Source organism: Nesoenas mayeri (genome assembly GCF_963082525.1).
Source record: "Nesoenas mayeri genome assembly, chromosome: 30".
NCBI lineage: Eukaryota > Metazoa > Chordata > Aves > Columbiformes > Columbidae > Nesoenas > Nesoenas mayeri.
The window spans coordinates 1,777,558-1,800,459 of NC_137564.1; the positions used below are offsets into that span (position 1 = coordinate 1,777,558).

Here is a 22,902-nt window from a genome sequence, read left to right on the forward strand (position 1 = left end):
AAATTCGGTCAAAAAGCAGAGTTTGAGTTGACACCCCCAGGAGGGGAAACTGAGGCTCGGGGGGCCGGGCGGGGCCGGAGCTCCTGCTCCCCATCGCTGATTCAGTGACACCCCCGTCCCGCCCCCCCCAGGGCTATTTTTGGGGAAGTGGGTGAAAGGTGAGGGAACAGAACAACAGGCGGTGACGCCAGCGCGGTCGAGGAAGCGGAACAGCGGCCAAGGCGCCGCGACCTTGAGCGCGGCCGCGCGCCCTCACCCCTCCCCGACTTGGCAGCCGCCGCGGGGACACGAGTGACAATGGTCCCGGTTCCCCGGCCGCCGGGCCTCAGTTTCCCCACCCGGGACCCTCTGCCCCCCCCGCCCGCCCTTATCTCCCCACCGCCAGCAGCACCGGGGGGGCTTTATCAGCCGCTCCCCCCGTGTCCCCTCCCGGGGACACGCGCCAGGCGTGCGGCTCAGCCGCGGTCCCCTTGCCCCGCCGGCACCGTCACCATCCCGGGCCACCCCCAGGGACCCCTAAACTGGGGGACCCTCCAGGCTCTGGCTCCTCCTGTGCCTCAGTTTCCCCTCCTGGGGCTGCACACCCGGGCGCGGGGCTGAGCCGCTGTCCATTGCCCTGCTGGCACTGCCACCGTCCCGGGCCACCCTCCAGCCCCCCAGACACCCACGGGGACCCCAACAACCCACGGGGGGACCCCAACAACCCACGGGGGACCCTCCAGGCTCCATCTCCCTGCGTGCCTCAGTTTCCCCTCCCCGTGCCCAGGTGCGGGGCCCAGCTGCTGTCCCCGTGCGCGCCTGGCACTGTCACATCCCGGCTGGCGCTGTCCCCGTTCCCGCCTGGCATTGTCCCCATCCCGCCTGGCATTGTCCCCATCCCGCCTGGCGCTGTCCCCACCCCGGGCCGCCCTCCAAGCCGGCGAAAGGTCGCCCCCCGCTCCGAGCCAAGTATGGGCAGAAAGAGCCGCGCTGGGGGGACAGCGGCCGGGGAGGGGGGGACAGCGGCCCCAGGGGGTCACATCCTGTCCCCTCTCCCCTGTGTGCCCCCCAGGGGTATTTTCGCCCCCCATTTTTCTCTCCTACCTGTCCAGGCGGTGTCGGCGGCTGCGCTGAATTGCACCAAAACCAGCGGGTTTCTGCAAAATAAGAGACTGAGGCTGCTGCCCCCCCGGGGGTCACGGTGGCCCCAGAGCCCCCCCAGCCCGCACCGGGTCTGGGGTCCCCACGGGCTGCAGCGGCCACCGACCCGCCGGGCAACTGGGGGAAGGACACGGGAAATGGGAATGGGGAACGGGACTGGGAATGATGGGGCAGTTAACTGGGAATGGGGTGGGATGAGACTGGGAATGGGAAGGGACTGGGAATGGAATTGGACTGGGAATGGGGGGAATGGGACAGGAACGTCCCCAAAGGGCCACACGGAGCATCCGCACTTTGGCTGCAGCCCGGCCCCCCTTCCCACACAGCAGCACCCCCGCTGCCCCCCCACCATGGGGTGACATGGGGACCCCAAACCACACCGGGGGTGACACAGGGACCCCAAACCCCAGGGGTTTGACAACTACTGGCACTGGGCACAGGGACTCACAGGGAAACTGAGGCACAAACCCGGGCGCAGCTTTTCCGGTGGGTTTGTTGCTGGGGGTCCCGGATCCGTCCCGGGGGGTCCCGCTGCCCCCTCCCCCATGTGACACTGTCTATCCGCCCCAAGGAGCAGGAGCCCCCCAGCCCGTGCCGGCCCCGCCCCGGGGACACTTTTCCTGCTGCTTTAGTTCGGGTTGTGAACGTCCCGGGGCCGAGCGGCCATGAACGGGAACCGCGGGGGGGCAGAACTCCGGTCACGTGAGCCCCGCCTGAGCCCGCGGCCCCCCCCGGACCCAGCCCCCGTGACCCCAGACACGTGACCCAGACACCCACCTGACCCCCCAAAACACCCCCTGACCCCCCAAAACATCCCCTGACCCCCAGAAACACCCCCTGACCCCCCAGAAACCCACCTGACCCCCCCAGCAGCTGGTGCCCGTGCTGAGTTTAACAAGGCTCAGCCCAGCCCCTAAACCCGCCCTAAGTGGGGGTGTGGGGGGGCAAACCGCAGGGACACCCCCAAACCCTCCCCCGCGCTGCAGCGGGGCTGGAAAACCCCACATCCACCCCCCAAAAAACCAGGGGGGTGAGGCCGCGGGACACACGGAGCTGGGAAGCACAAACCCGCTTTAATCCGCCCAAACCCACCGCTAAAAACCCAAATGTTAAAAAGCTGCCATAAAAAGAAGGGGGGGGGTCGCCCCCAAACCCACCGCTTAAAGGGACCGCGCCACCCAGCGCCGGCTGGGGACAAGGGGGGGGTGTCACCCAAGCTGGGGACAGCGGGGAGTCCCCATGTCCTCCCCGATCTGGGGTGTCCCCATGTCCCCGTCACCCCGATCTGGGGTGTCCCCTCCGTCCCTGGAGCACAAGTGCCACCTGCTGGCTGAAGGGGACGGTGGCGGGGACCCAGGCGTCCGGGGGAGGCGGGGGACAGAGAACCCTGGTGTCCTGGGGGGGGTGACAACGGACCCAGGCACCAAGGGAAGTGACAGGGGACCCCAGTGTCCCGGGGGGGCTGGTGACAAGGGACCCCCCAGGAATGAGGGTAACACGAGACCCCAGTGTCCCAGGGCGGCCAGTGACGGGGGACCCAGAGATCCGGGACAGGGGGACAGGGGACGCTGGTGTCCTGGGGGTGACAGGGGATCCTGGGGGGGGACAGGGGACGCTGGTGTCCTGGGGGTGACAGGGGATCCTGGGGGGGGACAGGGGACGCTGGTGTCCTGGGGGTGACAGGGGATCCTGGGGGGGGACAGGGGACGCTGGTGTCCTGGGGGTGACAGGGGATCCTGGGGGGGGACAGGGGACGCTGGTGTCCTGGGGGGGACAGGGGATCCTGGGGGGTGACAGCGGGGGGTCAGTAAACGGCCTCGTCCATGTTGTCGTCGCTGTCCCCACCGAAGTCCTCCCCATTGTCGAAGTAGGACATGATGTAGTCGGTCTCCTGGGGACACAGGGGACAGGGAGGGGGTGAGGGGACACCCCCCCCCGCGGGTGACCCCCCCGCAGTGTCCCCCAGTCCGCGTCACCTCCTCGTGCTCCTCCTCGTCGTATTCCTCCTCCTCCTCCTCCTTCCCTTCCTCTTCCTCCTCCTTCTCCTCTTCCTCCTCCGATGTCACCTCCTCCTCCTTCTTCTCCAGGCTCTAGGGGTTCATAGGGGTTCAGGGACCCCCCAGCGTCAACTGGGGGGGGACACCCCAAAGTCCCCCCGGGCCCCCCAGCACAGGGGGCAGCGGCCGAGCCTTCGGCCTCGGTACCTCCAGTTTCTTAATGGCCTCGTCCTTGTCCAGCACCACGCGCTGCTTGGACTTGGGGATGAGGATGGTGGTTCCTGGGGGGAGAGGGCAGGGTGACCCCCGGGGGACGGGGACAGCGAGGGGACAGCGAGAGGACAACGGGGGGACAACGGGGGGACAGCGAGGGGACAGCGAGGGGACAGCGAGGGGACACTCACGGCCTTTCCGCAGCCGCCGCACCCGGATCTTCAGCTCCCGCGGCAGCCGCCTCCAGTCTGGGGGGGCAAAGCGGGGGGTCAGACACCCCCCCGGACCCCTCCGATGTCCCTGTCACCCCCCGGGTCCCCATAGTGTCCCTGTCACCCCCTCGGGTCCCCCTGATGTCCCTGTCACCCCCCGGGTCCCCATGTCCCCCCAGTGTCCCTCTCACCCCCTGAGTCCCCCCAATGTCCCTGTCACCCCCCGGGTCCCCCCGATGTCCCTGTCACCCCCCGGGTCCCCTCGATGTCCCTGTCACTGCCCGGGTCCCCATGTCCCCCGATGTCCCTATCACCCCCCAGGTCCCCGTGTCCCCCCGATGTCCCCGTCACCCCCGGTCCCCGTGTCCCCCGTACCCGGGTTCCAGTCGATGGCGCTGTCGATGGGGCTGGACAGCTGGTACTTGTCTGAGTAGCGCTCGATATCTGGGGGGGCGGTGGGTGGGGGGGTCACCACGGGGGCACACGTGGGGACAGCCCAGGGTGCAAAGCAGCTGGGAACGGGCACAATGGGGCTGGGGGGGCACAAAATGGTGGTGAGGGGGGGATGGGCCGGGGGGGTCACCAGAGTGACAGTGGGGGGGTGATGGGTTTGGGGTCCCAACATGGGGCTGCGCTCCCCCCGCTCTCCCCGCCCCAGGGGGTGCAGCAGGTGGGGGGTCCCCCAGCCCGTACCTCTGCGAGGCGCCCCCGGCTTGACGAAATACGGGAGGTTTTTCATGGCCCCCCGCAGCTCCTGCTTCAGCGCCAGCATGTACTCGCCCTCCTCCCCCCCCGGCAGGGGCGCAGCGCGGTGCTCCAGCGGCTGGGGACACGGGGGACACGGGGGGACACGGGGTGTGTCAGTGCTCCAGTGGCTGGGGACACGGGGGACAGGGGGACACGGGGGACAGGGGGTGTGTCAGTGCTCCAGCGGCTGGAGACACGGGGGACACGGGGGGACAGGGGGACAGGGGGTGTGTCAGTGCTCCAGCGGCTGGGGACACGGGGGACAGGGGGACACGGGGACAGGGGGACAGGGGGTGTGTCAGTGCTCCAGCGGCTGGGGACACGGGGGACACGGGGGGACAGGGGGACAGGGGGGGACAGGGGGTGTGTCAGTGCTCCAGCGGCTGGGGACACGGGGGACAGGGGGACAGGGGGTGTGTCAGTGCTCCAGCGGCTGGGGACACGGGGGACACGGGGGGACAGGGGGACACGGGGGGACAGGGGGACACGGGGGGACAGGGGGTGTGTCAGTGCTCCAGCGGCTGGAGGACACGGGGGACAGGGGGACACGGGGGACAGGGGGTGTGTCAGTGCTCCAGCGGCTGGGGACACGGGGGACAGAGGGGACACGGGGGTGACAAGGTGCCGGTGCTCAGCCCCGGGGGACAGGGGGACACGGGGGTGCCGGTGCTCAGCCCTGGGGGACAGGGGGACACGGGGACCCGGGGGTGCCAGTGCTCAGCCCCGGGGGTCACAGCGGCCCCGGGGGACTCAGGGGTTCACACCCACGCCGGGACCCCCGGACTCACCGGGAACAGGGGGGAGGGCTGGAGCGTGGGGGGCGGCAGCGCGTCCCCCTTCCCGATGCCAACGGCCTCCACGTTGAACGTCATCTGCCCCCGGCCCCGGCCGCGGGCCGCCATGGCGGGGGCCGGGCGCTGCGGAACGGAGGCGGTACCGGGGCAGCCCCTGGGCTGCGGGGCGGCCCCGAGCTGGGAGAGTCTAGGGGGATAAGGAGGGGTGGGGCAGCCGCCCCGGGGACACGGGGACACGGGGACCCGGCGCAGCCCCCGGTTCCCCCGGCTCCTCCCGGTTCTCCCGGTTCCCCCGGTTCCTCCCGGTTCCCCCGGCTCCTCCCGGTTCCCCCGTTCCCCCGGCTCCTCCCGGTTCCCCCGGTTCCTCCCGGTTCCTCCCGGTTCCTCCCGTTCCCTCCGGTTCCCCCGGTTCCGCACTCACCCGCGCCTGCGCAGCCGCTCCACGTGCGTCCGGGATGCGCGCCGCTCGCAGGGGGCGGGGCGCGCACGACGTGCAGATGGTGGAGCCAATCACAGGGGAGGGGCGGGGCGAGAGGCGGGGCAGAGGGATGAATGGGTGAGTGAGTGAATGAATGGGGCCGGGGGTCGGTACCGGGAGGCGATGGGGAGAGAGGGGCTGGGAGGGAAACTGGGGGGTGCAAGGGTTGCCCCACAGCCCCCAGCGCCCCCGCTCTGTGGCATCTCAGCCCCCCCAGTACTGTGGCCTTGCTACCCCACAGCCCCTCATGCTGCTGCTCCGTGGCCCCCAGCCCCTCCTCGCTGTGCTGTGACCCCCAAACCTCGCTGTGCTGTGACCCCCTCAGTCTCTCTGTATTGGGACCCCCAACCCCATGGTCGCCCCAGTCTCGATGCCCCGTGTCCCCCAGCCCCTGTGTTCTGCCCCCCAGCCCCACGCCCCCCAGCCCCTCTGCGCTGTTATTGTCCCAAACCCCACATCTCTGTGCGCTCCGGTTTGGGGTTTTGTGCGCACCGCGGGACACCCCCGGTGCGGGGCAGCACGGCGGGACACCCCCGGTGCGGGGCAGCACGGCGGGACACCCCCGGTGCGGGGCAGCACGGCGCCCCCGGCCCGGCCCCCGCAGCCCCGCAGGCAGCTCAGCTCAGCTCCGCTCAGCTCAGCTCCGCTCAGCTCGGCTCAGCTCGGCTCAGCTCGGCTCAGCTCGGCTCAGCTCAGCTCCGCTCAGCTCGGCTCAGCTCCGCTCAGCTCGGCTCAGCTCAGCTCCGCTCAGCTCGGCTCAGCTCGGCTCAGCTCCGCTCAGCTCCGCTCAGCTCAGCTCCGCTCAGCTCGGCTCAGCTCGGCTCAGCTCCGCTCAGCTCAGCTCGGCTCAGCTCGGCTCAGCTCCGCTCAGCTCCGCTCCGCTCAGCTCGGCTCAGCTCGGCTCAGCTCGGCTCAGCTCCGCTCAGCTCAGCTCCGCTCAGCTCGGCTCAGCTCGGCTCAGCTCGGCTCAGCTCCGCGCAGCGGGTGCGTCGCCGCCTGCGCCGCCGGGTGATTCATCCGCCGCGCCCCCCGCGCCGGCAGCCGCCAAAAATAGCGACGCGGGGGGGGGAAGAACCCTCCAAATAACCTCCCCTGCCTCCCCCCGCCCGCTCCGCCGCAGCCGGGCCGGGATGGCGGCCGCGGGGCGACGGCCCCGGCACGTCCGGCCCCGGGAGCGCGGGGACCGGGACCCGGCGCTGGGGGATGCGCTGCTCCGGCTGCCATGGTAACGCGGGAGGGGATGGGCAGAGGGGCGGCGGGGGAGTCTCCTCTCGGGGTGCCCCCCCGCGCGGGTGGCGCAGCCCTGAGCGCCAGGCCCGGGCCCGGCAGTGCCGCTGTCTGGGGGGGGGGCAGAGCCGGGCGGGGGAACCGGGGGGTGAAATGGGGGGCGGCCGTTTCTCCCCCATTTTCTTGTCGGGTCAGAGCTGAGCAGCGGGATGAGCCGCGGTCACCATGGGAACGGTGCGGGCAGGGATGCGGGAGCGGGTGGGGCACGGGGGCAGGAGGGGACACCGCAGGGGGGCACGGGCGGGGGGCACAGGCAGGGGGTGCGGAGGGGGCGCAGGAGGGCATTTGGGGGTGTGGAAGGGGACGGGGGGATGGGGTGCAGGGGGATGGGGACACGGGCCGGGGACACAGCGGGAAGGCCCAGGGACCGCGGGCTGCGCCGGGTGGTGGCACCTGCGGGAACCGTCCCCTCGTGGGACCCAGCCGGGGAAACTGAGGCAGGGACCCCATCCCGGAGGTTTGCGGGGGGATCCGACCTGCGCCGTGTCCCGTTGCAGTGAGCAGGTGACACCTGGGGACCGTCACACGCCCCCGCTGCCGTGAACGCCGCCATGCCCAGCCCCGTCCGCCGCGCCCCCGGTGCCACCGGGCCGCCCGGCGCCGCCGCCACGTTACCGGCCGACGGCTCGGCCCTGCTGCGCGCCGTGGCCCAGGGCAAATTCCGGCTGACGCGGCTGCTGCTGGAGGGGGGCGCCTACATCAACGAGGGCAACGCCGCCGGGCACACGGCCCTGATGGCGGCGTGCGGTGCCGACTACGCCGACCCGCCGGAGCAGCCGCGCATGGTGCGGTACCTGCTGGAGAACGGCGCCGACCCCAACATCCCCGACAAGACGGGCAAGACGGCGCTGATGCACGCGTGCGCCCAGGGCGCCGGGCCCGGCGTGGCCGCGGTGCTGCTGGCACACGGCGCCGACCCCAGCGCCCGCGATTACGCCGGCGCCTCGGCCTTGGTTTACGCGGTGGAGCGCGGGGAGCGGGAGACGCTGCGGGTGCTGCTGGACGCCTGCAAGGCGCGGGGGAAGGAGGTGATCATCATCACCACCGACACGTCCCCCTCGGGGACCAAAACCACCCGCCAGTACCTCAACTCGCCGCCGTCGCCGGGGCCGGAGGGGAAGCGCTCGCCGGGGGGCTGCATGTCGCCCTCGGACATCGAGGTGCGGGCGGCGGCGTCGCCCGCGGGCAGCGAGAAGGAGGAGGAACGGGACATCTTCTGCTTCCCCCCCGCGCCGCCCGGCGCCGCCGGCCCCGACCTCCCCCGGGCCGCGCGGGGGCGGCCGCTCAAGCGCCTCAACTCCGAGCCCTGGGGGCTGGCGGCCGAGGGGCCGCGCGGGGCCGCGGCCGAGCGGCTGGTGCCGGGGCTGGAGGGGCTGGGGCTGGGCGGGCGGCCGCGCCGGCACAGCGTGGAGGGCCGGGAGGCGGCGGGGCTGCCGGGGGCCGCCTGGGCCGAGCGCGTCCCCCCGCCCGCTCCGCAACCGCCGCCGCGCCGCAACACGGCCCCCGACACGCCGCGGGGGGGCAAAGCGCGCCGGGACCCCCCCGAGAGCGAGGGGCTCCCCCAGAGCGGCGAACCGTCCCCGCCCGGCGCCCGCCGGCGCCCCCCGGGGCTGCTGGAGCGCCGCGGCTCCGGGACCCTCCTGCTGGAGCCCTGGGCGCCCGGCAGGTTCCTGCCCCCCCTGCCGCCCCCCCGCGCGCCGCCCCCGGGCCCCCCCTCGCCCAAGGGCCGCCGGAAGCTGCTGCGGCGCCACTCGATGCAGCCCGAGGAGCTGCGGCTGCTCGTGAACTTCCAGAGCGCGCTGGCGCCCGAGCCGGGGCCTTAGCGCCCCGACCCCGGCAACAGGTGGCGCCCGGACGCCTGGGTCCCGCTCACGGTGTCTTTAGGGACCCCCCGAAGCTGGTCTGACGCCCCCCTGGCCGCTCCGGTGCCACCGCAGGGCCCCCTCATGCAGGTGGCGGCGCGTTCACTCTGAAGCCTACTGATGGCCGCAGCGCCCGCCGATTCTTCCGTCGCTGCCGCCGGCAGAAACTTTGCACGACCCCAAATTCCTTCAGGAGCCGGAGTTCCCCCCACCCCCCACCGCGGGGGTCTCCCCCCAGTTTGGGGTGCGGGGTCCCAGTGGGGGGCGCATTGGGGGGGGTGGGGGGGCAGACGCTGTCGGTGTCCTGGTGAATAAAGGCTCCGTAAATAAACCCGTCGCTTCCAAAGGGTCATTTTGAGGACAAACGGCTTTTTTTAAACAATTTGTTTTACTGGGAGCCCCGGGATCAAGAACCGAGATCAAAACCAGGACTAAGAACCGAGATCAAAACGGGATCAAGAACCGAGATCAAACCCGGGATCAAGAACCAAGATCAAAACCGGGATTAAGAACCGCGATCAAGAGCCGGCTCAGCGACACAAGCGGCTTTCAGGCCGGTCTAACTGCGCAGGGCAGCGCGCGGCGCTCGCGGCTCCAACAACGTTCAATTAAAGACAATAACGAGAAGACAATTGTTTTTTACACAAAACGGGATTCATTTAAAAGGCCGAGTCTGAACAAACCCCCAGAGCTCAGGAACCAGGAACAGCGGCCCCGGGTCGCGCCCGGGGCGACAAACCTTGTGGTTTGGGCCAAAACGGGGCGAATTCGCCCCAAAACCGAGTGACCATGAGCCCAAGGGCTCCGCCTTCGCTTCTTCGTCGCGTTTTCTTGATCAAAACCAAGAAAAAGGGTAAAAGAAGCAAACTGGCCGAAGCGACGAACGGTCCGGCGGCCCCTCCCCCCCAGTTCCCTCCCGCTTCCCCCAGGGCGGCGCTGGGGACCAACGCGGCTCCGGCACCAACGCGGCTCCGGCACCAACCGCGGCTCCGGCACCAACCAACCGCGGCTCCATCACCGGCGGCGCCGGTCGGGACTCCTGCTGCGCCGGCGCCCGCCCCTGCCGGACGAAAAGCTGCGCTTAGAAAGCTGGGCTTAAACCGGGGAAGGCTGGGCTCAAACCGGGAAAAGCCGGGCTCAAACCGGGAAAAGCCGGGCTCAAACCGGGAAAAGCCGGGCTTTAAACTGGGGAAAGCGGGGCTAAACTAGGGAGAGCTGGGCTTAAACTGGGAAAAGCTCTGATTAAACTGGGGAAAGGGGGTTAAACTGGGAAAAGGTGGGTTTAAACTGGAAAAGGGTGGATTTAAGCCAGAACCAGGGGGATTTAGACCGGAACCAGGGGGCTCCAGGCCCGTCCCTCACCTCCGCTTGCTCTTGGGCGGCCCGCGCACGAAGCACCAGTCCACGCTGATGGGCTGCCCCATGAGCTCCTGCCCGTTCAGCCCCTCCATGGCCGCCTGCGCCTCCTTGTACGTCTCGTACTCCACCAGCGTGTAGCCCTGGGGGGGAGCCCCAAAATCACAACCACCCCCCAGCCCCTCGATCCGGGGAGCGGGATCAGAACCAGCACCGTGTCCGCGGCTTCGAGGGGAAACGGGGGCGGCGAAGCGGCCGAAAAGCTCGGGGGGGGTCGGGGTGCCCCCCCTGCCGTCTGTCCTACCTTCAGGTAGCCCGTCCGTCTGTCCAGGTTGAGGTGGATGTTCTTGATCTCGCCGTACTCGGCGAACTTGTCGTGGATGTCCTCCTCCGTCGCCTCCTCGTGGACGCCCGTGACGAACAGGATCCAGCCTTCCACCGCTGGGGCAACGACACCCCAGGTCATTGAGCGCAGGACGAGCCGCGGGAGAACGCAGAGCCCGCGGTGCCGGGCTGAGCCGGGACTAACCCCAACAGAGCCGGGACTAACCCCAGCAGAGCCGAGACTAACCCCAGCAGAGCCGGGACTAACCCCAGCAGAGCCGGGACTAACCCCAGCAGAGCCGGGACTAACCCCAGCAGAGCGGGGACTAACCCCAACAGAGCCGGGACTCACCCCAGCAGAGCGGGGACTCACCCCAGCTGAGCCGGGACTAACCCCAGCAGAGCCAGGACTAACCCCAGCAGAGCCGGGACTATCCCCAACAGAGCGGGGACTATCCCCAACAGAGCCGGGACTATCCCCAACAGAGCGGGGACTATCCCCAACAGAGCCGGGACTATCCCCAACAGAGCCGGGACTATCCCCAACAGAGCCGGGACTATCCCCAACAGAGCGGGGACTATCCCCAACAGAGCCGGGACTATCCCCAACAGAGCGGGGACTAACCCCAGCTGAGCCGGGACTAACCCCAGCAGAGCCGGGGGGAGGTGCCCCCGCGATACTCACAGCGCTGCGGCCCCGGCTCGTCCCCGTCCTGCTCCACGCTGTCGTAATCCTCACGGGCACGCGCGCGGGAGCCCTCCTCTGCGGGACACGGCGGGGGAGGGGGGGAGAAATGGGGGGGGAGAAACGGGGGGGGGGAAGAGAAATAGGGGGGGAAAGAGAGAAATGGGGGGGAAAGAGAGAAATGGGGGGGAAAGAGAGAAATGGGGGGGAAAGAGAGAAATGGGGGGGAAAGAGAGAAATGGGGGGGAAAGAGAGAAATGGGGGGAAAGAGAGAAATCGGGGGGGAAGAGAGAAATGGGGGGAAAGAGAGAAATGGGGGGGGGAGAGAGAAATGGGGGGGGGGAGAGAGAAATAGGGGGGGGGAGAGAGAAATGGGGAGAAAGAGAGAAATGAGGGGAAGAGGGAGGGCGGGGTGAGGCGGAGCGGGGAGCCGGAGGCCCAGGCCGGGCCAGCAGGCCCCGGGCAGCCGCGAACCGCGGGAGCCGCCCCGAACCGCGGGAGCCGCCTCACCTGAGCCGAACCCGCGGCCCTTGCGCTTCTTGGCTTTCTCCTTCAGCTTGTGGATGCTCTCTGCGGGGACACAGCGCGTCGGGCCGCGGCCGAGGGGAGCGCCCGGGACGGGGCGGCGGGACCCGGCCCCGCGGGGCACCGGCGGGGGAGCGGGAGCGGGGGGAGCGGGGCCGGGGGGAGCGGGGGAGCGGGGCCGGGGGGAGCGGGGGAGCGGGGCCGGGGGGAGCGGGGCGGCGGGGCCGGGGGGGCTCAGGGCCGGGGGGAGCGGGGGAGCGGGGCGGCGGGGCCAGGCGGGCTCAGGGCGGCCGCGGCGCCGCTCTCACCGTCGCCATCCTCGTCCATGGCGAAATCTTCGCCTCCGGCCTCATGCAGGTCCAGCACGTCCGCCATCTTGCCGCTCTGTCTGCCGCCGCCGCGGGGCGCGCCGGGAAACGCGCCGGAAGTGCCGCCGCCATCTTGGAGAGGGCTCCGTCCGCCATCTTAGGGAGGGAGCGTGGCGGAAGCGCCGTCTCCGCCATCTTGGGGGGAGTGTGGCGGAAGGGCTCAGTCCGCCATCTTAGGGAGGGAGCGTGGCGGAAGCGCCGTCTCCGCCATCTTAGGGAGGGAGTGTGGCGGAAGGGCTCAGTCCGCCATCTTAGGGAGGGAGCGTGGCGGAAGCGCCGTCTCCGCCATCTTGGGGGGGAGTGTGGCGGAAGGGCTCAGTCCGCCATCTTAGGGGGAGTGTGGCGGAAGCGCCGTCTCCGCCATCTTAGGGAGGGAGTGTGGCGGAAGGGCTCAGTCCGCCATCTTAGGGGGGAGCGTGGCGGAAGGGCTCAGTCCGCCATCTTAGGGTGGAGCGTGGCGGAAGGGCTCAGTCCGCCATCTTAGGGAGTGTGGCGGAAGGGCCGTCTCCGCCATCTTAGGGAGGGAGCGTGGCGGAAGGGCTCAGTCCGCCATCTTGGGGGGGAGTGTGGCGGAAGAGCTCAGTCCGCCATCTTAGGGGGGAGTGTGGCGGAAGCGCCGTCTCCGCCATCTTGGGGGGGAGCGTGGCGGAAGGGCTCAGTCCGCCATCTTAGGGAGTGTGGCGGAAGCGCCGTCGCCGCCATCTTAGGGAGGGAGCGTGGCGGAAGGGCTCAGTCCGCCATCTTGGGGCTGAGTGTGGCGGAAGCGCCGTCTCCGCCATCTTGGGGAAGCGCGCGTGGCGGAAGCGCCGCCGCCGCCATCTTGAGGAGGTCACGGCCTCTCGCCCCGCTGGCGCCACCATGTTGGGAAGGGCGACGTGGCCCCTTGTGGCCCCTAAACTGGGACGTGCTGGTGGTCACTGGGGTGACAGGGAAGAGCCGCCCTTTGGGTGCTGAGAAAACCCGGATCTGTCCCGCTTCTCGCCCTCCAAGCGCGTCCGGAGTCACAGTCACGGGGACATTAAATTCCTGATGCGCAAAAGCGCTTTTTGCGTCACTGAGTTAAAAACACCGGACCGGGCAAAGCAAAAGCCACAAAGCACCGTCCCAGGCCCAGCGCGGAGGGCCCTGAACCCCAGCAAAGCGGTTGAACCCGAGCACCAAACGCGGCCAGCGCGGGGTGGAGATGGAACCCAGCCCAGGGCGCCCGCAGGCGCGTTTGTCCACGCGCATCGCAAAGCAGAGGAAACCGCCCCAAACTGTCTCACTGCGACGAGAACACGAGCGCGGCGCCGCGCAGCGCTCAGGACCCGGCTCACACGAGCGCGGCGCCGCGCAGCGCTCAGGACCCGGCTCACACAACCGCGGCGCCGCGCAGCGCTCAGGACCCGGCTCACACAACCGCGGCGCCGCGCAGCGCTCAGGACCCGGCTCACACAACCGCGGCGCCGCGCAGCGCTCAGGACCCGGGTCAGCGCTCCGGGGCCCCCGGCACAGCCCGCGGGTGCGCCCGCGCTGCCCGTCCGCGCTGCCCGTCCCGCCGCCGCGCCCGCCGCTTCCGGGGCTAAAACCACAGAAAACGGGAAAGGAAAGGGCTGAGCGCAGGCGGGCGCCGCTCCGGCTGCCAACTCCAGCTGGGAGACGAGCCTAAGTCACAAAGGGCGGCTTTTAAACCTAACAGCGTCTAGGCTTAGTCTGGACATGTTGGACGAGGAACAGGGAGTGATTGCTTTCTAAAAATAGTGCATATAGGGGGACTGCTGGGGGAAAATGGTGTAAATTGGGCCTGGCGAAGGGCCAGACCGTGGGATCTGGCGGAGAAGAGCTGGGGCCAAACCTTAGTCTGAGCTTTACCTGCAGCCGCGCTCTGCTTTACAGGGTTCAGCTCAGTTTATTAAGCAAGACTTGTGTCTGCAAGAGAGGAGCTCAACAGCTTCCCCTCCAACGCGCTCAGAAACTCAGGCCAAGCTTAACCTTGGCCGTGCTAAGCTTAACCTTGGCCATGCTAAGCCTGGCTTTGGGCCGGACCAGCGCGTCCGCCTCTCCACATGTTTCTCCAAATAACGACGTTTCCAGCAGGTCTGGGGCAGCAAAAAACTGCAACGTGGGCTTGGAGCAAAACCCGGCCCGCTGGGCTGGGATCTGAGCTCAGCCACACCGGCCTAAACCCAGGAAAACCCCCAGAGCAAAGACTAATTAAAACCGCCCAATCTGATCCCTTCATTACCTTGGAACTTGTTGTCCGGTGCGTTATTTACACCAAGCATTAAGTAGGTCCTACAAGCTGAACAGACACAAGTCCCGCCTAAGCCTGGACCCAGAGCCCTGGGGGCTGCTCCCCCGGATTTAAGTCTGGCCAAAAGAAAACCCCGGGTTTTAAATCGTTTTTGGGTGTTTTTATGGTTTCCAGCCCCTTCCGGGCGCTTGGCAGCGTTTCCCGCGCGGCCGCGTTAACGGGAGCGCCGCGGCTCTTTGGCTCTGGATCAGCGTCCTTCCCGAGCCGGAGCTTTGCCAGACCCGGCCTAGAGCACAGAAACAGGAGAGAAGCGGCCCGAAGCGGGTCCGGGTGCCGCGCAGCGCCAAGGAACCGCAGTTTGGGGCAAAGTGGCCCATTTTGGGGAACGGCGCTGAGCAGACGGTGCCGGGGACGGGCCGGCGGTGGCAATCCCCAAAATACGTTGGTTTTAATGCCATTTTTTAACAGAAAAGCGACACGAGGAGCTACCCAGGGGAGCAGAGGGGCGAGACGCGAGCCTTAACGTGTAAAAATCAAGGATTAAAGTGTAAAAATTAAGGATTAAAGTGTAAAAATCAAGGATTAAAGTGTAAAAATCAAGGATTAAAGTGTAAAACTCGAGGACTGAAGTTTAAAAATCTGTACAGGGTGTTGTTTCTTTAAAAAAAAGGTTAAAAATGTGCAAACGGGCCGTGATTCTGAAGAGGTGACAGTCAGAGGAGACGAACCCCCGATGGACCTGTGGATCAAAGGGCTGCACGAGCGAGTTTACTGCAGGATCCTGGCAGGATCAGGGCTGCAGGATCGGGTTCACCCGCAGGTCCTGGCAGGATCAGGGCTGCAGGATGGGGTTTATTTGCAGGTCCTGGCAGGAGGGCTGTAGGATCAGCTTTGCTCCAGGTCCTGGCATGAACGTGGCTGCAGGATGGCGTTCGCTCCGGGTCCTGGCAGGATCAGGGCTGCAGGATCGGGTTTATTCGCAGGCCCTGGCAGGATCAGGGTTGTAGGATGGCGTTCGCTCCAGGTCCCGGCAGGATCGCGGCTGCAGGATCAGGTTCACCCGCAGGTCCTGGCAGGATCAGGGCTGCAGGATCAGGTGTATTCGCAGGTCCTGGCAGGATCAGGGCTGCAGGATCGGGTTTATTCGCAGGTCCTGGCAGGATCGCGGCTGCAGGATCAGGTTCACCCGCAGGTCCTGGCAGGATCAGAGCTGCAGGATGGCGTTCGCTCCAGGTCCTGGCAGGATCAGGGCTGCAGGATCGGGTTTATTCGCAGGTCCTGGCAGGATCGCGGCTGCAGGATGGCGTTCGCTCCGGGTCCCGGCAGGATCGCGGCTGCAGGCCGGGTTTCGCTGCAGGCCCTAGCAGGAGGGCTGCGCGCTGCCCAGCTGCCCCGCGGCCAGCGTCAGGATGTCCTTCTTCTCCTTGTGGAAGCGCAGCTCCTTCCCCGCCAGCCGCGCGTCGTCCAGCTCGCGCTCCGTGGCCGCCAGCTCCCGCGCCAGCGCGCCCGGGCTGCCCTGCTCCCGGTTCACCCAGTCCAGCGCCATCTGGTTGCGGATGTCGTCGTCCAGCGCGCGGTGCGAGTAGTGGGCCAGCACCTCCTGTGACGGGGACAGGGGACACGCGGGGGGCTCAGCAAACACATGGGGAGGGGCTGGAGCACGGGGAGGGGGCCGAGGTTGGAAATTTGGGGGAATTTATCTACAAAAGGGTTGTTGGGTGTTGGAAGAGGCTGAAGTGCCGGGTCACCATCCCCGGAGGGTTTAAAGACGGAGATGAGGTTCTCAGGACATGGGGTGGGCTCGATCCCAAAGCTCTCCTCCGCCCCCACGGCTCTGTGACTGCAAGGCGGCGGTTGTCACGGGTGTGGGGACAGCTCACCCGGCACGGGGACAGCTCACCCGGTGCAGGGACAGCTCACCCGGCATGGGGACAGCTCACCTGGTGCAGGAACAGCTCACCCGGCACAGGGACAGCTCACCTGGCACAGGGACAGCTCACCCGGCACAGGGACAGCTCACCCGGCACAGGGACAGCTCACCCGGCACAGGGACAGCTCACCTGGCGCGAGCACTGCCGCTCCCGCATGGCCTTCAGGCTGCCGTTCCAGTGCAGCAGCTGGAACACGGTCATCAGCTCCTGCAACGCAACAGAGTCAGTGCCGGGGACGCGGGGACGCGGGGATGCAGGGACGTGGGGACGCGGGTCAGCGTCGCGATCGTCCCAGTGGGGGCGACACGGCGAGATCCCGCCCGCTCGGTCGCGCGGGGAGGATGGCAGAGCGAGCTCGTGTTTGCAGCCCCGGGGCTGCGAGGGGAAGGTGTGCAGTGTTAATGAGCTAAGGGCGATCAAACAGAGAAGCAAAGCGGGGCCTCTCCTGCTCGCACAGAAACCAGACCCGCTGCGGCCCGCGCGGCGGCGCCCGGCGCGTTCCTCTGCGCGCTTGGGCTGCACAACAATTGCTTCCAGTTACTTTGGAAGCCCCAGTTTAGATTAAAAGGATTCAGAGTCGTTCTGGTTGGAAAAGAGCTTTAAAATCACAGAGTCCAACCACGAACCCCCCCAGCACTGCCCCACGTCCCTCGGGACCTCATCTCCACGTCTGCTCAACGTAACGACGCTCGTCAAGACGCGTATTCCACAACCACAGTGGGTTTGGATGGAAGATGCTCCCCGGCTCGCAGAGAAAAGCCCGATCCCAAGTATTTCGCGCTGCACAAAGCGGCACGAACCCCGAGCTGCGTTTGGAAAACCCCACTTTTGTGCTGAACCCGGAGCCGCGGCGTTGAATGGCGCGCGGTACCTGGAACTCCAGCATGGATTTGCCCTTGTTGGACTCCAGCATGAAGCGGAACGCGCCGATGCCGGTGTTGGGGTTGTCGGCCTCCTCCCGGTTGCCCTGCAGGGGATTTGCACATGGAAACGCGATTCCCGACCAAGCGGGAGGCTGTTGTCCTGCCCTGCCAGCCCTGCACGCGAGCGCGAGGGCAGCTGGGGCCGCGGGGGCAGCAGGAGGATAAGGATGAGGTTTTAACACTCAGAAGCCACCGAAAACCGCAGCCCGCCATGAAGAGCTCCAGCTGTAAGAGCAAACCCGACGTTGGGTCCCCCCGTCCCCGTCCCGGGGCAGCGGGAAGCCTTACGTTGAAAGACGCCAGCGCCTCCGAGACGCTCTTCTCGATGAACTCGTCCGTGATGCGCCGCGAGGGGTGCTCGTTGAACACCGAGTTCATCAGCGCGATCTTGGCCGCGCTCCGTCGCGCCTCGGCCTTGGTCGGGCAGAACTGGGGGCGACACAGACGGTGTCAGGACAGACAGACGGCGCGGTGACCACACTTCACACGAACCACGGGAGTTGGGGGCGGTTTGGGGCCGTCGCTGCTCTCAGACGTCCTGAACCCATCAGCCGGCGCCAAACCACATCACCGGCTTAAAGGCAAAACACAACCCAACGGCTCCAAGGCGCGAGGGCCGATCTCGGGACCGGAGCTGCTCCAGGCGCCTCTTTTGGAAACGTTCGTCAAACGAAGATGAGAGATTAATGAGGGAACGCGAAACGCAGCGGGACCCGCTGTGATTTTTGGACCTTAATGTTTCGGGTGAAGTGCCTGGGTTGGACCTTTTCCTTTTAAACAGAAAGAAGGGGAAGAGTTATTGATTCACTGCTGCGCTTTGACTTCTCGAGTCCTTCGGCACCCTGGGAAGAGGGTCTGGGTCACAGCCGGAGCCCCTGCGGGGAAATCGGGCTCTACCATCCCGTAAATAAATCCCAGTGCTTTGAACTGGGAAGGAGGAGGAATTCCCCAAACCGGCCAGTCTGACGGTTTCCTCCAATAGGCCGTATTTTCCCTCAATGTGCAGGGAATACACCCAAATCTAGAGCCAAACCTTCCCAGGTTGAAGCCGGACAATCAGAAACACTTATTAAGCAGTTTGAAATGGAACGGGTCACAGGCGGAGCTTCACACGGGCAGGAAAGCGCTTGTGCCCGCCACAAAATACCTAATTCCGTGGGGAAAAGATTCTCTGAGTGCCCAAATGAGGAGAGCAGGGACGTACCTGGGAGCTGAGCACCCAGATTGGGTTAATGAGGAGAGCAGGGACGTACCTGGGAGCTGAGCACCCAGATTGGGTTAATGAGGAGAGCAGGGATGGTACCTGAGCACCCAGATTGGGTTAACAAGGAGAGCAGGGATGGTACCTGAGCACCCAGATTGGGTTAATGAGGAGAGCAGGGATGGTACCTGAGCACCCAGATTGAGTCAATGAGGAGAGCAGGGATGGTACCTGCGCACCCAGATTGGGTTAATGAGGAGAGCAGGGATGTACCTGGGAGCTGAGCACCCAGATTGGGTTAATTAGGGGAGCAGGGATGTACCTGGGAGCTGAGCACCCAGATTGGGTTAATGAGGAGAGCAGGGATGGTACCTGAGCACCCAGATTGGGTTAACGAGGAGAGCAGGGATGGTACCTGAGCACCCAGATTGGGTTAATGAGGAGAGCAGGGATGTACCTGAGCACCCAGATTGGGTTAATTAGGGGAGCAGGGATGTACCTGAGCACCCAGATTGGGTTAATGAGGAGAGCAGGGATGGTACCTGAGCACCCAGATTGGGTTAATGAGGAGAGCAGGGATGGTACCTGAGCACCCAGATTGGGTTAACGAGGAGAGCAGGGATGTACCTGAGCACCCAGATTGGGTTAATGAGGAGAGCAGGGATGTACCTGAGCACCCAGATTGGGTTAATGAGGAGAGCAGGGATGTACCTGAGCACCCAGATTGGGTTAATGAGGAGAGCAGGGATGTACCTGAGCACCCAGATTGGGTTAATTAGGGGAGCAGGGATGTACCTGAGCACCCAGATTGGGTTAACAAGCAGAGCAGGGACGTACCTGGAAGCTGCCGAAGCAGCTGCCGCCGGGCAGGGTGACGTAGCAGACGTAGGGCGGGCTGGAGGACGGCACCATCTCGTACACGACCAGCGCCCCGTTCTTCAGGTCGGCGCCGCGCGACTGCTTCATCTGCCAGAACTCCTGCAGGGCCTCCACCACGTTCACTGCAAACAGAGCCGGGCTTGACGTGGGGCCGAGGAACCCGGAACGCCCCAACTGCCTCAACGCGCCGCGACGGAGCCACGCGGAGCCACCGGAGGGAGGAGAAGCGTCCCGGCGCAGAGCCCCCTCGCAGGTTAAACCCGGGTGAGCTTCCTTACACAAAGCTCTTTCCGTCCCGGTTGGGACGCCAGCGCTGAAGCCGCTGGGTTTGGTAATCGGTCTCTGCAGAAGGCGGTTTTAAGCAGCGCCAAATTTTTGGGCAGCAGCCCAAACCCGCACAGTTATGTTCTCCTTTTTAAAGGACATTTCTTCAATTCAACTCTGTACAGGCGTTCCTGGGGTCGTTATGAATATGTAACACCTTACTGTATCTAAGCACACTTCTTATTGTTAAAGGTGTGCGTGCTGGGCGGAGCGAATCCCCCGCGCACCCAGCGCTGTTTTGCTTGTGCTCTAACGAACACGTGTTTAAGGAACACAAGGAATTGGATTAAACGTTGTTTATCCACAGAAAAAGCCTAAGTTATTTATTTCACTGCTGCTACAGGAAATAAAAGAAACGTCGTCACCGCGAGCCGCGGGTTTTCCAGCTGGATCCGCACCCAGAGCAAAGCGCCGCGGCCAACGAGCGGCTCCTGCGCCAAACCCGCGAGCGGCTCCTGCGCCAAACCCGCGAGCGGCTCCTGCGCCAAACCCGCGAGCGGCTCCTGCGCCAAACCTGCGAGCGGCTCCTGCGCCAAAGCCACGAGCGGCTCCTGCGCCAAACCAGCGAGCGGCTCCTGCGCCAAACCTGCGAGCGGCTCCTGCGCCAAAGCCACGAGCGGCTCCTGGAGCCGCCGCCGAGCGGGGGAGCTTGGGAAGGCAGAGCAGTTGCACGGCGTCTCCGTTCGGGGCGGGGTGGCAGATTCTTTCCATCACAAGGCTGCTAAAATATGTGCTTTAAGGGTTGGTTTTTTTTCCCCTCTCGCTTCTGTGGTTGGTTTTTTTTGGTGCTTTTAATGTGAAAAGCAGGAGCTCCTGCGAAACGCGGCCGAGGGAGCGGGCGCCTGCGTGCGGGATTTGCAGCACCCCGCGCCCCCAAACCAGCCCCAATTGCTCTTCCTAGCCGCGGTTTTCCTATCAGGGAACGCAGGGGGACCCCAGGAAAAGCCGAGGGCACAACCTCCTTTTTGGGAAGAAATGAGCCTTTTTTTGCGTCCCGACGTCAAGTCGAAGCGAAGGAATCACACAGAGATGGCCAAATCGCTACCGCACAAGCGCCCTCCTTGTAAAACACCTAAAAAACGCCTGGAAAGAACAAACGGCCTCTGTTTTCCCCAGCTTTACCACATTTACCCGCTACAGGTACAGCACGAGCGGGAAATCTCCATCTCCCTGCCCGGCTCAAGTTCCTACACCCGTCTCGTCACCCAAACCCCCGCGTTGTCACCCAAAAACCATCTTTTTCACCCAAACCCCTGCCCACCCCGACCTTGTCTCCTTCTCCTAACTTACAAAAGCAAAAACCTACATCAAACGAAGCCCAAAGGAAGCCAAAAGTTTGTGCTTAAGAGGCCACGGAGCTTCCCAAGAACAGGAGACCTGGGGACGCTCCTGAGCTGGACCCAGAACCCGCGGGACCCCAAGGGAAGGGCACATGGGCTTGGGTTGTCCTCGCTTTCTTGTTTTTGGCACAAACAGCCCCAAACAGGCGGGTTTGGATGGGGGTTCTCACCTCCCAAGCTCACTCTGCATCCCACGCGCCAGGAAAATCTCCAAAACCAGCAAAAAAGCAGCTTATTACTGACACTGAACCGAATGACAAGAGCCAAGGCGGCTCCCCGGTCGCCTCTGGAGCCCGTCGTGCGGGCAACGCGCCAGCTGGGACGGGGAAATCAGCACAGGGCTTCCAAATCTCCTCTTTTCCCAAAAGCCGTGGGTCTGAGGGGAAAAGGGGAGCACAGGGGAGCGGGTCTGGGGAACCAGCAGCACCCTGGGGAGATCGGCACCTTCAGTTTGTGCTGGGGAAGGACTCACAGAGCAAGGAACATGGGTTAGAAGAGGAATCCCAGACGAGCGAGGATTAGTGGAGAAGGAGGGTTGGGCAAAGGGTCTGAAACACGGGAAAGGAGGGGGTGACACCCCCAGAACGTCCCAGACCCTCCAGCGGTGGGGAGGGACACGGGGCGTCTGGGGGGAAAAGGGGCAAAGAAAAGCCCCCAATGCCGGGACAGAGCGAGGAGGGACCGTCCTGTGAACTGGGAGAGATGGGGAGTGAGACAGAGAGAGAAAAAGCTCAAAGCAGCAGCCCCGGGGGAGAAATCACAGAACCCCAGGGTGCGAGGGGCTGGAGGGCCCTGGAAACCCCATCCAGCGCAGCCCCCCGGAGCAGGAACACCCAGCTGGGGTTACACAGGAAGGTGTCCAGGCGGGTTGGAATGTCTGCACAGAAGGAGACTCCACACCCTCCCTGGGCAGCCTGGGCCAGGCTCTGCCACCCTTATCCCAACAAGTTGCTTCTCATCTGCCAGCGGAACCTCCTGTGTTGCAGTTTGCAGCCATTGCCCCTTGTCCTGTCCCTGGTTGTCACCAGCAGAGCCTGGCTCCATCCTCCTGACACTGCCCCTTGCCATCCTGAGCCCCAGCAATGAGTCCCCCCTCAGGCTCCTCTTGTCCAGCTCCAGAGCCCCAGCTCCCTCAGCCTTTCCTCACACGGGAGATGCTCCACTCCCTGCAGCATCTTGGTGGCTGCGCTGGACTCTCTCAGCAGTTCCCTGTCCTGCTGGAACTGAGGGGCCACAACGGACACGACACCCCCGGTGTGCTCTCACCGGGACGGGACGGCGCAGACCCCGGGACGGCGCAGACCCCGGGACGGCGCAGACCCCGGCCCCCCGGCCCCGCCCCGCTCACCGCGGCCGTAGCCCTGCGTGTGCTTGGCGAAGCTCCTCACCACGGCCTCCACGGCCTCCCGGAGCACGGCGGGCGGCCCAGGGGGCGGCGGCGCGGCCGGGCCCTGCAGCCCCAGCGGCGGCGGCGCCAGCCCCGGGCCCAGCGCGGGCGGAGGGGCCGGCCCCGCGGCGGGGGGAGGCGGCGGGGGGGCCGAGGCGGCGGCGCCGGTGACGCCGGGGCGGAGGGAGCGGAGCGTGCCCAGCCCGGGCTGCGCCCGCTGCGCCCGCACCGACTCCATCGCCGATCTGAGCGGGGAGCGCCCGCGGCGCCGCGGCTGTCACTCAGCGCCCCGCGGGCCAATGGGCGCGGGGATCGCCGCGGGGAGGGGGCGGGGCGGCGGCGGGAGGTGGCCAATGGTGGTGGGAGGTGGTGAAAGCGGCGGCGCGCCAATCGCAGGGCCAAGGATCGCGAAAGTGGGCGGGACGGGGGAGGATAGGCCAATCACAACTTGTTTGTAGGGCGTGGCGTGGGCGGGGCGCTCCCGTTTTACTTCCGCCAATCACAAGTAGGGGGCGCGGCGAGGGGCGGCAGCTGTCCAATCATACTGCAGAAGTGATGTGAACTACAGCGGAAAGAACGAATCAAAACGCAAAGCAGCAGGGAGGGCGGGGCGGATTACAATCGCGCTGTTATTGGTCGGGAGGAGGGCGGAAAATGAAAACGCTAACCAATCAAGCCCTTTGTTTTGATGGAAGA

General features: G+C 66.2%; 4 protein-coding genes across 4 annotated transcripts; 1 reads left to right on the top strand and 3 right to left on the bottom strand.

Annotated features, from left to right (window-relative positions):
* Positions 1-2,876: 2,876 nt before the first annotated feature.
* Positions 2,877-5,546, bottom strand: POLR3GL (RNA polymerase III subunit GL). The gene is made up of 8 exons (XM_080361241.1): positions 5,525-5,546; positions 5,098-5,290; positions 4,256-4,385; positions 3,938-4,006; positions 3,542-3,598; positions 3,345-3,418; positions 3,117-3,230; positions 2,877-3,031 (listed from the first exon to the last, which is right to left on the bottom strand). Exons 2-8 carry the CDS (start codon positions 5,209-5,211, stop codon positions 2,945-2,947), a joined length of 645 nt encoding a protein of 214 aa, XP_080217367.1. The 5' UTR covers positions 5,212-5,290; positions 5,525-5,546; the 3' UTR covers positions 2,877-2,944.
* Positions 5,547-7,419: 1,873 nt separating this feature from the next.
* ANKRD34A (ankyrin repeat domain 34A) lies at positions 7,420-8,691 on the top strand (the record flags this gene model as incomplete). The annotated part of the gene is made up of 1 exon (XM_080361127.1): positions 7,420-8,691. One exon carries the CDS (start codon positions 7,420-7,422, stop codon positions 8,689-8,691), a length of 1,272 nt encoding a protein of 423 aa, XP_080217253.1.
* Positions 8,692-9,354: 663 nt separating this feature from the next.
* On the bottom strand, positions 9,355-12,041 carry RBM8A (RNA binding motif protein 8A). The gene is made up of 6 exons (XM_080361289.1): positions 11,929-12,041; positions 11,606-11,665; positions 11,096-11,173; positions 10,391-10,527; positions 10,093-10,229; positions 9,355-9,790 (listed from the first exon to the last, which is right to left on the bottom strand). The coding sequence occupies exons 1-6, from the start codon at positions 11,993-11,995 to the stop codon at positions 9,745-9,747; spliced, it is 525 nt and encodes a 174-aa protein (XP_080217415.1). The 5' UTR covers positions 11,996-12,041; the 3' UTR covers positions 9,355-9,744.
* Positions 12,042-15,322: 3,281 nt separating this feature from the next.
* On the bottom strand, positions 15,323-22,444 carry LIX1L (limb and CNS expressed 1 like; the record flags this gene model as incomplete). Its single annotated transcript, XM_080361063.1, has 6 exons — positions 15,323-15,821; positions 16,282-16,359; positions 17,024-17,119; positions 17,364-17,504; positions 19,114-19,277; positions 22,168-22,444. The coding sequence occupies 6 exons, from the start codon at positions 22,442-22,444 to the stop codon at positions 15,582-15,584; spliced, it is 996 nt and encodes a 331-aa protein (XP_080217189.1). The 3' UTR covers positions 15,323-15,581.
* Positions 22,445-22,902: the final 458 nt, after the last annotated feature.

Excerpts from the sequence above, each read along its gene's own strand:
- POLR3GL (XM_080361241.1), bottom strand. The coding sequence starts at position 5,211 with ATGGCGGCCCGCGGCCGGGGCCGGGGGCAGATGACGTTCAACGTGGAG. Across the intron at positions 3,599-3,937 it reads CGCCATCGACTGGAACCCGG|ACTGGAGGCGGCTGCCGCGG; the intron begins GTACGGGGGACA and ends TTGCCCCCCCAG. Across the intron at positions 3,032-3,116 it reads ACGAGGAGGAGCACGAGGAG|GAGACCGACTACATCATGTC; the intron begins GTGACGCGGACT and ends CTGTGTCCCCAG.
- RBM8A (XM_080361289.1), bottom strand. The coding sequence starts at position 11,995 with ATGGCGGACGTGCTGGACCTGCATGAGGCCGGAGGCGAAGATTTCGCC. Across the intron at positions 10,528-11,095 it reads CGAGCCGGGGCCGCAGCGCT|CGGTGGAAGGCTGGATCCTG; the intron begins GTGAGTATCGCG and ends TCGTTGCCCCAG. Across the intron at positions 10,230-10,390 it reads GACGGACGGGCTACCTGAAG|GGCTACACGCTGGTGGAGTA; the intron begins GTAGGACAGACG and ends GCTCCCCCCCAG.